At 33.6% G+C, this 12,587-nt stretch overlaps 1 protein-coding gene across 8 annotated transcripts in view; it reads right to left on the reverse strand.

Moving 5' to 3' along the window:
- The window catches only part of HDX (highly divergent homeobox), a 193,789-nt gene that overhangs the window by 11,715 nt on the left and 169,487 nt on the right, over nt 1-12,587 (reverse strand). For all 8 annotated transcript variants that reach the window (XM_074029324.1, XM_074029322.1, XM_065538698.2 and 5 more), the window contains 2 exons: nt 7,831-7,910; nt 4,459-4,542 (listed from right to left, as the gene is read on the reverse strand). In XM_074029324.1, the coding sequence (XP_073885425.1) occupies nt 4,459-4,542; nt 7,831-7,910 (164 nt within the window). The remainder of the gene's footprint in view (nt 1-4,458; nt 4,543-7,830; nt 7,911-12,587) is intronic.

Consider the following 12,587-nt stretch of genomic DNA (forward strand, 5'->3'; position numbering starts at 1 on the left):
CAAACCAGAAGCAGTTCAAGACTTCATTAGCAGGTGAATAAACAAATTATGGTGGTGTTTACACAACTACGTCCACCTGTCAAAACTCATCTAAATGTATACTTAAGAAGAGGAATTTTATTGTATGAAAATTATGCATCAATTAACCTGGTTAAAAATAAAGTCTATCCCAAAGGGGCGAAACAAAATCTTTTCCTTCTGTCTAACTGACACTTTGTAACCTCTGACCATCATTCCCTTATTTCCCAATTTCCCGCAAGCCCTTGGTAACCACCATTCTACTCTCTGCCTGTTTGAATTTGATTGTTTTTTATTGCGCACATAAATGAGAACATGGTGGGAGTCTTTCTGTTCCTGGCTTATTTCATTTATCATAATATTCTCCAATTCTGTCCATGTTTTTTCAAACAACAAAATATTTTTATATGCTGAATTGTATGAATGATGAATATGGTAAATAATAATAATATATTGTACATTTCAAAATCACTATGAGAAAAGTTGAAATGTTTTCACCACAATATATGGTAATTTGTGGTGATGGATATGTTATGTAGCTTGATTTAATTAATCCACATGGTATTCATAAATCATAACAGCATTTTGTACCCTATAAATATACACAACTCTTGTCAGCTTAAAATTAAAAAGTAAAAATTATTGTAAATAAATAATCAGCCAGTTACCATTTCAAAAAACATGAAAGTAGGCTATGATTATTCTTTGCATCTAGCAAACTGGTCTCAAAATCACAGCAGGACTTTTAACAGCATTTGTTCAGAAAACCAAATTAAAGTATATTACAATTAATTGGTTCTAGGGGTATTTTTATTGTTTCAATTGAGAGGATGCTGTAGTATTTATCATATCCAGTCTATTAAGATGTTTACTATACCATCTATTTTATCAGCTTAGTTAAAAGCTTTTTTTACCTGATAAAACTGCTTCTTCTCAGACCATTTAATATCAAGTGAATCATCTGTACAAGTGAAATTCCTTATCCAGAGGCACTCTATACAAATCTAAATTATAAGTAAGCATTATAATAAAATTCAACATAATCCTGTCATGATATATTTTACTAATTTTAAGCCTTTGCTTTATTAGTATTCATTGTCGGAGCAGTAGTATTAGTAAAGTGCTGACCAGGAAGTCTTTTCTAAAACAGGAGATATACGTTATCATTATAGTAGTATGTGGTTTGAATGCACAGTCCTTCTTAGCTGCATTCACAGTGTATTGGGAAACATTAATTCACATTTACAAAAGTCATGAAGCATCTTTTGATATGCAGACTTCTAATTCTCCATGCAAATATTTCTCCTCCTCGGTATTTATGCAATGTTTGGAAAATATAAACAGCTTTAAGATAATTTAATATTGCAGACATTTTCTTCACAGAGCTGCTTTGCAAGCCTATTAAATACTTCCTAGATAACAGGCAGTAATTTATGTGTACTTTCCAGATTTTCTAAGTAAATCAATGCTTGTGAGAAGAACTAGTATCATAACGTCAGTTACTGATTTTCATAAAACAAGATCTATCTTATTTTTATTGTTGTTAAAGTCCTACCTACATTTTGAGTAAGCTTTGTTAATTCTTTTTCAAGATGATAGTAAGGAGAACTCCAGGTTCCACGTTGACCAGAGCTTTGATATCTGAGCAAGCTATTAATGTCTGCCAAGTCTGAGGTGCTATTTTATGATGCAGTTACTCCTGCCTCAGGTACTGAGCCCATCAACGTATCTCATAAACATTTTGTGTTAGTTAAAATTCCGAAGAACATGAATTTCTGGTGATGTATCTCAATCAAAAACTCCACTATGACCAAAATGAGTATTGATGGTTGCATAGTAATAAGTGTCAAATGCACCATTGGAAACATTCTTTCAGTTTGCTACATGAAATCCCAAGAATGACAGACTGAATAATTCAGTGTAGGGGAAAAAATACAATGATCCAGCTCCTGATTTTATGTAAATGAGTACTTGCATAATAGTTTTAAAATTATTTCCAAAGATGAATTAAGTCATTTGTTCACTCACTCAGCAATTACTATAACTATAGTTACAGTTGAACAGTTATGAGACAGGCTCTCCACCAGGTAACACATAGGTGAATAAAGTAAGTCTCTTCTCACAAGAAGTTTATGATGAATATATCATTATGTGCTGTATAACAACGTTTCAGTCAACAATGTGCCACATATAATGACAGTCATCCCATAAAATTATTATGGAGCTGAAAAATTTCTATCACTTAGTGACGCTGTAGCCATCATAACGTCATAGTACAATGATTAACTTCTCTATGGTAAGATACACAATCCTTACCTTTGTGTTCCAATTGCCTACAGTATTCAATACAGTGACATGCTGTACAGGTTTGTAGCCTAGAAGCAATAGGCTATATCATATACGCTAGGTATGTAGTAGGCTATATACATCTAAGTCTGTGTAAGTATACTTTATGATGTTTTGCACAATGACAAAATTGCCTAACAATGGGTTTCTCAGAATTTATCCCCATCATTAAGCGATGCATAATGGTACTTAAGATATCAACAATGTGGTTTTCATCCCCAAACAAGAAACACTAGTATGTGTATACCAAGGGGTACAACATTTTCTCTGAAGACAGATTAAATTACTAAACTGGCAGGGCTTTTTAAAACCAACATCTTGACATCAGTAACAAAAACTGCTATATGAGGTTTTGCTTACCTTTCCTTTAGAAGTAACAAAGTTCATGTGAGATGAGTTGAAAAATTTTAAAATCATGATTACAAAAATATATATTTTCCATATAGGTGCTGAATTTTGAAAATTAAAGAAAATAACTTTATGGAACTGCCAAGACAGAGGCAATTATATAAAACGGAGTTATACCTGATGTAAATGACGAGTTGATGGGTGCAGCACACCAACATGGCACAAGTATACATATGTAACAAACCTGCACGTTATGCACATGTACCCTACAACTTAAAGTATAATAAAAAAAAAAAAAAAAAAGAAAATTCCTAATGGGGCAGTAAATGACCCCTTGTTTCCACAGAATTTATTACAATGGAAAACACTGGATTGATACAATGTTCTTTAGAGTTCAATGAAAAATATTAGCAAACATTTCTGGACTAGACACTCTGCCCTGCCCTACTCTGGTTTTTAGCACCAAACCGTTTCAAGTAGACTGACACCCAAGAGGCGAGAGGTCTTGGAAAGAATCCTCTGAGTCCTGGGCCCAACCCTCTTTGACATATTTGAGAATGCTAAGAGGAGTACACTTAACAGCTGTGCAATCCAGTCCTTTCATCTGTAGTTTCCACAACCTGTGCCAAGTTGTGGCATGCAGAGACATTGTAATCCTGAACTAGGCATTTAGAAATATTATATGGCCATGTAGGAGAGATTATCATAATCTCTTGTATTTCAGAACCAACAAATTTATAATTCTGTTAGTTGGAAATACAGTCGAAACATAGGATTTTATCAGTTCTTTGGCCATTTAGGAAGTACATTTCAAAAGATATTTCCCTTCTGTGTTTACAATATTCAGTATTTTAAAGCTTGACATGTTATGAATATTTGGAAAACAGAATCTGTTGGATGGCATACATTTCAATTATAGTAAAACTGAAAAGATTTTAGAGGAAATGACCGCTGTTGTACTTTCTGATTAAATACTATTTTCTGTTAACATTTTAACATTACTAATCTCTGCTTTGAACACTGATGACATTTCATGACAAGAACTTTTGTGTATGAAAAGAGCTGTGTGGCCAAAATTTCAGAAGGCCCCAAAGTTACCTAGTAAGATAGAATAATCATTATCAAAGGGACAGCTTTTATAAATCTATGCAGAAAACATATTGACATACAGACTAATAGATTATGTTCAGATTTAATAAAAAAAAATATGTATAGCACTCTTTCAAAGGCAGCTTTCCAATTTAGTAACAAATGACATTAAGAAAAGGTCATCTGTATTCTTATTCATTCTGTATTTGCTTTGGAAATTGTTTGTAAACTTCTCCTAGAACAGGTATATTATTATATTTTTAAAAATTATCTACAGAAGAAGTAAAAATTTAGGATAAAATTACTAAAGTCCACTGGAAAAAAATATCCCTTTTACCGTCATTTAAAAATGAACTTTGGCTTTAGAAAAGCTTTGTCATACATTTCATGTTGACCACTACTAAGTACTGCCTCCATCCTGCCATATACCATCAATACTTACTCCACTCAGCAAACTCTTTGCCTAAGATCATAACCCCTAAACCAGACAGCAATAATTAAAATAATCAGCACTCTGACTGATATTCAAATTGCCAGAAAGAATTAATGCAGAGCCTCAGAATGCTTAACTTATTAAATAGGAGTAACATAGGTATTGTAAAATTCTGCCTCATTTAATACCTTCTCTTAATAAATTCATAATTTTAATTTGCCTACCTTATAATCCAAGAGAGAGTTTACTTGTTCTACTTCAGAATTACTTATCATGTCACTTTCTTCATCATCAATAATTTCTATTTTCTGTAACAGAAGTAGAGAAGTTACAAATATATATCACGTCATTCTTACTACACTCAGCAATGTATAGAAAATACGCATTCAATGTTCAGGTTGTCTAGTCTAGATTATCTGGAATGAACTCTGATAACTGACTGGCTCCTCAGTGTTACACATAGTGTGTGTCTGAGCCACCTCCCTCTACCTTTAACTGATGACTGGTAAATAAAAACATTAATACTATTTAAAATAGAAAATGTCTTTTTACAATATCCCTAAGGAAACAGGCAAACTGCTTAAACAGTACCCTCCAGTGACAGGAAATTCACTTCCTGTAATGGTGGTCTATTTTAATGGGGGTAAACACACAATTGATGAAATAGTTTTCTTTTGTAAGTTTCCACATGCCTCTTTGTGACTTCTAATGTAAAATGTCAGCATAAGATATTCCAAAATCAAATACCATTTTTAAAAATTCCAATATTTACTGCAGACTGCACAACTTTAGCTAGACAACTAATTAAAAGCAGGCATCTATGATGTAATGATAAAAATATCATGATGATTTGTTTCCTTCATTGAAGAGTAACATCCAGGATGAGGAGGTGGAGAGAGAGGAAAAGGGAGAAACAGAAAGGAGAGAGACAGATTAAATTATCTTTGGCTTTTTTTAAAAAAAGTCATAGCATAGCTTGTACAATATCTTGCCCACAGTAGGTACTAATACTAATTAAATATCTGTCGAAAGAATGAACAAAACTGTTCAGCGTTGATGAAAAAAAAAATGACCAATGAGCTCCAACCATGAGGGGGCAAGTTCTCTAATCATATGATTTTTTTTAAAAAAAAAAAAAAAAAGGAAAAAAAGGTATAAATAAAACCAGCTCTAATTTTTTCTTTCACATGCAAAAAATACAGTTAAGAAAAAATGCCTTTAAATATTTAAACCCTGCCAACCCAAAGAAAAATTTTAAAAAAGGAAAAACTAAGCTATATTCAGTCACTAGACGGTCTTTTAAGAACAAGCACATAAATAGCAACATGTTGTAGGCAGAATTTGAAATCAGGCTTCCTACCCTGTGTGTGTGTGTGTGTGTCACACACACATACATATATGCACACACATACAAATACATTTATATATGGTGATTAAAGGTCACAAATTAACTTGGAATGATTATATTTAATATATTGCATATGAGGATACGATACTATTACAGGGTTTGTGACCTGCAGGCTTTTGAGTCAGGAAAACAGCTGCAGTGAAATTACTTTCTACTGCTGCCTGGAGATGAATCCAGTATTTTGTTTTCTATTCTAATCTCTATAAAATTGGAGCTTCATCATGTCAGCTCTTCCAAGACCTCATATTTGATATTTTTTGATGTGTTTTAGATTCTCTACATATTTGGATTGGCTCTGGGAAAAACGAGCTAGGCAATTCAGGGAGGTACGCACCAAAGACCACCGTATAGATGCGTGCATTTAAATAGGTCTCATATGCCTGTTTGATTTGTCATCCATGAATAATTGGGGGCACTCAAAAGTTATAGGCAGAGGAGATTACCCTTTGAAAGTTTGGAGTTTTGTTTCTAAAAAATCAATTGCTTTTTGAAATATTAGGTGCCTAAATTACTGTGAGTCATCCCATGCCATGGCTTCATTCATTATCTTCAAATATTCGCTGCAAAGGAGATTCAACACAGAGAAATTCAGGCTCAAAATGAGCATGTCTTTAAAGGGAAAGATGTTTCAATTTGTAAACTGTATATGACTTGCATACTAAAACTCAAATATGTAGCAGAAGATTATTAGTTGGTGGAATTTAAGATGAGCACAATTCATAAACATGGAAAACAATTACTAGTAGCTATCTAATAAAAACACGACTTTGCCTCATAATCAAAGCTGTTTTCCTGTATGCTTGTTGAACTTAGTGTTAGAAGGGTCAAACATTGACTTCAACCAGGACTCAAATCAGTAAAACACAATCCTAAACTATATTCTGCTTATAGAAAACACTGTTATATATTATTGTTATTTAACAACAACAACAACAACAAAAAAACAGCAAAACTATTTTATGCTCTCAACTTTTATTAAAGACATGTGACAGGACTACGCTGTGAAATAAATAATGCTTGTAATGAAAGTCAAGGTAGACCCTAAAGTCACAGCCGTTTTGTAACCAAAAAAAAGGTCAATTATTTGGCTATTTTTTAATGGCTGCAATCAAACACAGAACGCTGATTCAAAAGTAAAAACAAAAGGACAATGACATTCCCCTTTATATCTGACTCTTAATACCATTTTGATTATAGGATTACTTGATAGGGCAGAATATAAACAGATGTTGCTAAAACAGCTGCATAGGGAGCATCACTATCTGTTTACATTTTCACAAAACTCACTTTACTCCACGCACAACCTGCTTCTATTTGCTTTTCAAACATTTAATACTACCTTTCCTCCTATATTGTGATTTTTAAGATGACTAACCAGAGTACAATTTAACTATTAATAGGAGGAAAAAGAGTTCCAAACACACCATAGATAGGTATGTTCTGAACAGAGAACTCAGAGGCAGAAATTTTTGCATACACGTGCCACAACTAAAAAAGGTTTCCTTCAGGATCTCATGCCAAACTCTGTTTTAATTCTGCCATCTGTCAAATAGGTAGAAATCTGTTCTTTGCTAACCGTGTTGAAGAAAAATAACTTGTTAGCCAGGCGCGGTGGCTCACGCCTGTAATCCCAGCACTTTGGGAGGCCGAGGCGGGCGGATCATGAGGTCAGGAGATCGAGACCATCTTGGCTAACACGGTGAAACCCCGTCTCTACTAAAAATACCAAAAAAACTAGCCGGGCATGGTGGCGGGCGCCTGTAGTCCCAACTACTCGGGAGGCTGAAGCAGAGAATGGCGTGAGCCCAGGAGGCGGAGGTTGCAGTGAGCCGAGATCGCGCCACTGCACTCCAGCCTCGAGACTCCGTCTCAAAAAAAAAAAAAAAAAAAAAAAAGAAAAGAAAAATAAGAAAAATAACTTGTTATATATAAAATGTCCTATATGTACCAAGTATTGGGTTTTTATATTTGCAAATCTCCTCAATCAAAAAATTAGTGATACAAATGACAACATTTTAAATTTTATTTACTAAGCCCTCAAAGATATGTAATTTCACTGGAAATAGTTCTGTTTTGGTTTGTGAAGTGGAGCAAGACGTTATTCTGAAAATGAGAATATTTTCACCAACTGGATACTTGGACTTGAAATCAACCATGTAATGAGAAAAGAATTTCAAACTGTACATACCACATTATCTGTGGATACTGCATGGTGGGCCTCTTCCTTATGAGCCCTTGCCTCATTTGGAACAACTTCATTGGGCTCTTCTATAGAAAAAAAGAAGCCATAATTTCGTTTTTCATTTCGCAAAACTTTCTTGAGAATACTATTTTCAAGATCATTTAAATAATTTCTCTATTATAAAAAGACACAAATGGCAAATTCATTTCACACGTTTGATGAACAATTCTACTTCAAACGATGTATTCTAAAGAAATAAGTAGAGATGGGGGCAAATACAAGGATGGTCACCACTGTCCTATTTGTAATTGAAAAAATGGACAAAAACTGTATCCTTAACAATTGAGGAATAGAGAAATTTAGAATCTATCTCTATAATAAATATTATGAAGCCACCAAAATTGAAGTAGAAGAACGGTAGTGATAAGGAAAATATTCATGGTTTACTGGCAAGTGAAAAAATGAAGGTAACAAAACCTATTTTGTGGATACATATAATATTAATTTTATTTTAAAATATATAAACTTTACTATATAATTTAAATAAATTTATTATACAAATATGTAAATTTTCATGGAGAAACACTAGGACTGTTTCCACCAAGACATTGACATTACTATTTCTAGATGGAATTATGGGTAATTTTTAATTTTTCTGTTTTCTTTTTGCTTATATGTGTTTAAATATTTTTCTACAATGAACATTTGTTTCTCATTCAAATAAGGAAAAAGTGATAACATAATTTTTCAAATCTATGATATAAAACCATAAATCCAGAGCATTTCCAGTTTTGTGAATGTATGTGTGTACAAACACACTTCTGTATATATGCTAAGAGAAAAGAGTGGCAAAAATATCCCCTCATCCTTATTTTCAGAAGGGTTATCATTGAGGAATAGGGTTGTTTCTATTTTTTATTGTATTTCCCAGTACTTTCTAAAATGAACATGTATCTCTTTTCTGATCAAAATTCAATATTCTAGAAATGAGAAAATAAGTAAAAGAAATAAATTAATTCAGAGAAATCAGACTACTAAAAAACTCTCTAGGCTGAGCTAGGGGAACTGATTGGTTCAAGGCACAGGGTGTCTGCATGTATAATCCCTTCTGTTTCAGATTACCCTCCACCAGCCCCTTAAAAAAACAAGGTAGCAATGTTCTTCTCTCTCTATCTTTTTTCTTTTGGCACAGACATGTTGTGGAGATTATTTGAATAAATACTAGTAGAATTTCTTGATCTCATGGTAACGGACATTTTACTTCACCTTAGGTAGCAGAACAAAAATATTTATTAGCCCTCACAAATTTTTCTAAGTCTATTCCTTTTCATGGAAAGAAATATAAGGGTGCCTTGTATGAGCATGGGGGAATTATTAAGAGGAAAATGTGTTTGATCCAGGAACTCACATATGACTATATAGAGAATTCAAGTTTAAGATATTCAGAAAACTCTTACCAGAATTTTGATGCAAAGTCCACTACAAACACAATTTAAATGTTTTTGTCTCCTCTGCTATATTTTTTAAAAATTAATTTTTTGGGGGTATATTTGAGATATACAACATGATGTTATAAGATACACACATACACATATACATATAAATTGTTTCTGTAATGAAACAAGTTAACATATCCATTATCTCACATAGTTACCCATCCCCACCCACGAGCAGCTATAATATATTCCTTTAGCAAAAATCTTGAATAGATTACATTTATTAATAGTAATCCTCATGTTGCATATTAAATCTTTTGACTTGCTCATACTACATATTTGCTACTTTTTATCACTTGACCTGCATTTCCCTATTTCCTCTCCCTCATATTCTGATCCTGGTAACCTCTTTTTTTTTTTTTTTCTGTATCTGTATATATTTGACTGTTTCCCCCCACCTCCCCCGCCATTTGCCACAACATGGACAGACCCTGATATGGTTTAGGTCTGTGTCTGCTCCCAAATCTCACGTCAAATTGCAATCCCCAATATTGCAGCTGGAGCCTGGTGGGAGGTGATTGGATCGTTGGGGTAGATTTCCCCTTTGGTGCTGTTCTTGTAAGAGTGAGTGAGTTCTCAAGAGATCTGGTGTTGAAAGTGGGTAGCACCTCACCCCTCTTCCTCCTGTTCCAGCCACGTAAGACCTGCCTGCTTCCCTTTCACCTTCTGCCATGATTGTAAATTCCTGAGGCCTCCCTGAGAAGAAGTCAGCAACATGCTTCCTTTACAGTCTGCGGAACTGTGAGCCAATTAAACCTCTTTTCTTTATAAATTACCCAGTCTCAGGTATTTCCTTATAGCAGTGCTAGAACAAACTAATACAGACCTGCAGGACATTATGCTAAGTGAAATAACTGAACACAGAAAGAAAATATTGCATGATCTCACTTATATGTGAAATCTTAAAAACAGGTCAATTTATTTTTTTTAAAAGAATGGTTCATAGACAGAGGAGCCTTTACCTACTCATTATTTAGACATTTCAAATCACAGACATTTCAATTCCTATGTAATCAGCAACAAAATGTAATGAAGGAAGGGAAAAAGTGTCATCAGACAGTATTAGCACTAGTGGCCTCAGAAGAGAGTTTATATTGCTCATCAACAACGTAACATTCTTTACAGGTTTGCCTTATATTCCTATTCTCCTTTTCTCATAACTTTGTACACAGTTCTGCTTTACTGGCAACATATTTTGTACATGGTTTGGTTATTTTGGAAGATTTAAATTAAAACTATATTGAGGATTTCTAAAATAAAAGGATGTGAAGTGATACAGTTGAATAAAAAACGTTTTCTTTCGCTTACAGAAGCTTCAATATTTGTGAATGTTTGAAATCTAAACACTGTCTATGTGCCTGGTAATTCCCCAAGAAAAGCAACTTTGCTAATTGGATAATAAAGTGGAATTATTACCAGTTAAAGCTCCAGAGGGCGCTCTATGTGGTGGCTCTATATACTCGCACTAAGTAACTGCATGTAGAATTATCTTTCATGTGCATACCCATATAATAGATACAGCCGGAAAAAAAAAGAGGCTTTGATGTAAAATTCAATGACATAGATGTTAATTGTTCTCATCTTTAAAAATTTTGCTTCTCGGGATAGTAAAAATCTTTAAAATTGTTCAAACACAAATTTATTTTTCACAGTCTATTAACTGTAGATACAGAAATTAAGGAGCTCAGTCATCTAGCTATTACTTTTGCTAGAGTTTGCAGTTGTGGGAGGGGTGAGCTCAGGCAGGGTTTTTTTGTTTTTGTTTTTGTTTTTAATCTTTCCTAACAACACTTCTTTTCTCTTCACCACTACACAGGGAAAGGGAAGGTGGGAGGTGGAAGGCGGAAGTTAGAGGTAAGTCAGAAGCTCTAATACGTATTAGGAAGTATCTACCCTCTCAGAAACAAATGAATGGAACTGAAACTGCTAAAAGACCAGCAGCACTTTTTTTGACTCTTACTAAAGCTGCCTTTTACTGCAATAAAAAAAAAAAAAAAAAAAATCTTAATTTTTACTTATACAGATTTTTCTAGAATATTTTAATGGGATTTTCAATTGATTTTTAATACATAATACGTAACCCTAATTTAAAGAAATCTTTCCCTTCTTAGATATGCAGAAGACTCTAATGCTACTGAATCAATAGCCCTATTATAAGCAGTCTGAATTTCAGTTGTTAGGTTTTTGAAGTACTATGGGCACTTAATTTTATAATAATCTAAAAATTATTTTTTCCTTATATTTCTTAGATGTAATTAATGGAAATTTCAAAGTAGAAATATATTTAAATACATTTTCATAAACTGGAAGGAAAATGGTTAGCATAATTTAAAGGCATGATATTAGTTTAGGCCAGATGATATGATTCACTTAATCAAATGAATCGGATTAGTATTCCCCACTAGAAAAATGAGGAAAAGAATAGGACATAACTAGTAGGAAACTGTACCAAAAAGGGCTCTTTTCAGTATCTGAAAAAGATTTTTTGCTTTTCTCTTGCAATTTCTGTGAGAATGAAAAGGTTACCATGCAGCTGTGAAAAATAAACCACTGATAAAAAATTCTAGGCAGTCACACTTCTGATCAAGTGTTTTTTGATTCATATATTAAATTCTCTTTCTTCTTTTTATCGTTGTGTCTTGATTACTGTGCCGGCGATTTAAAGAACACACCATGACAAAGAATGTCAGTGTAGGAGCAGTGGTCCATTCAGAGTGGACCATTAAGTGGTCTTTAAAATTAACTTTCACTTTTTTTCTTCAACTACTTATTTTTTAAAATTATCTTTTAGGTGGAGAAGTGGGAGTTGGGAAATGAAATTTCACTTAGGGTCTTCTGTACTTTCTCTGAATATTTTCTCTCAGCTTACCCACTCAGGCACAGAAACACACAAATCTCTACTTCCCCACTCTCCTTCAACCAGCCACTATTCAGCAGGCTCTAAAACACCAGTCATGAGTCACTGGGAATATCCAAGTATCTCCAGGCACATGCAATTTAGTAAACACTAACAAAAGACAGAAATGGTTTAAAGGACCAATTATATTAGAAATAAAGGGCTTGGAAATGGTGCAATGTTTCTTTTTTTCTTGATAATTTTAAAATCTGCCTCACTATTTTCCTGTACACTCAATTCTCTTGTATCATCTTCAATATGAATAACAAATGTTAGGAGAGAGAGAGAGAAAGAGAAGAGAGAGTGAGAGAGAGAGAGAGAGAGAGAGAGAGAGAGAGAGAGAGAGAAACTTGAATATTCACATTGATAAC

This window comes from Macaca fascicularis, chromosome X (assembly GCF_037993035.2).
Source record: "Macaca fascicularis isolate 582-1 chromosome X, T2T-MFA8v1.1".
NCBI classification, from domain to species: Eukaryota; Metazoa; Chordata; class Mammalia; order Primates; family Cercopithecidae; genus Macaca; species Macaca fascicularis.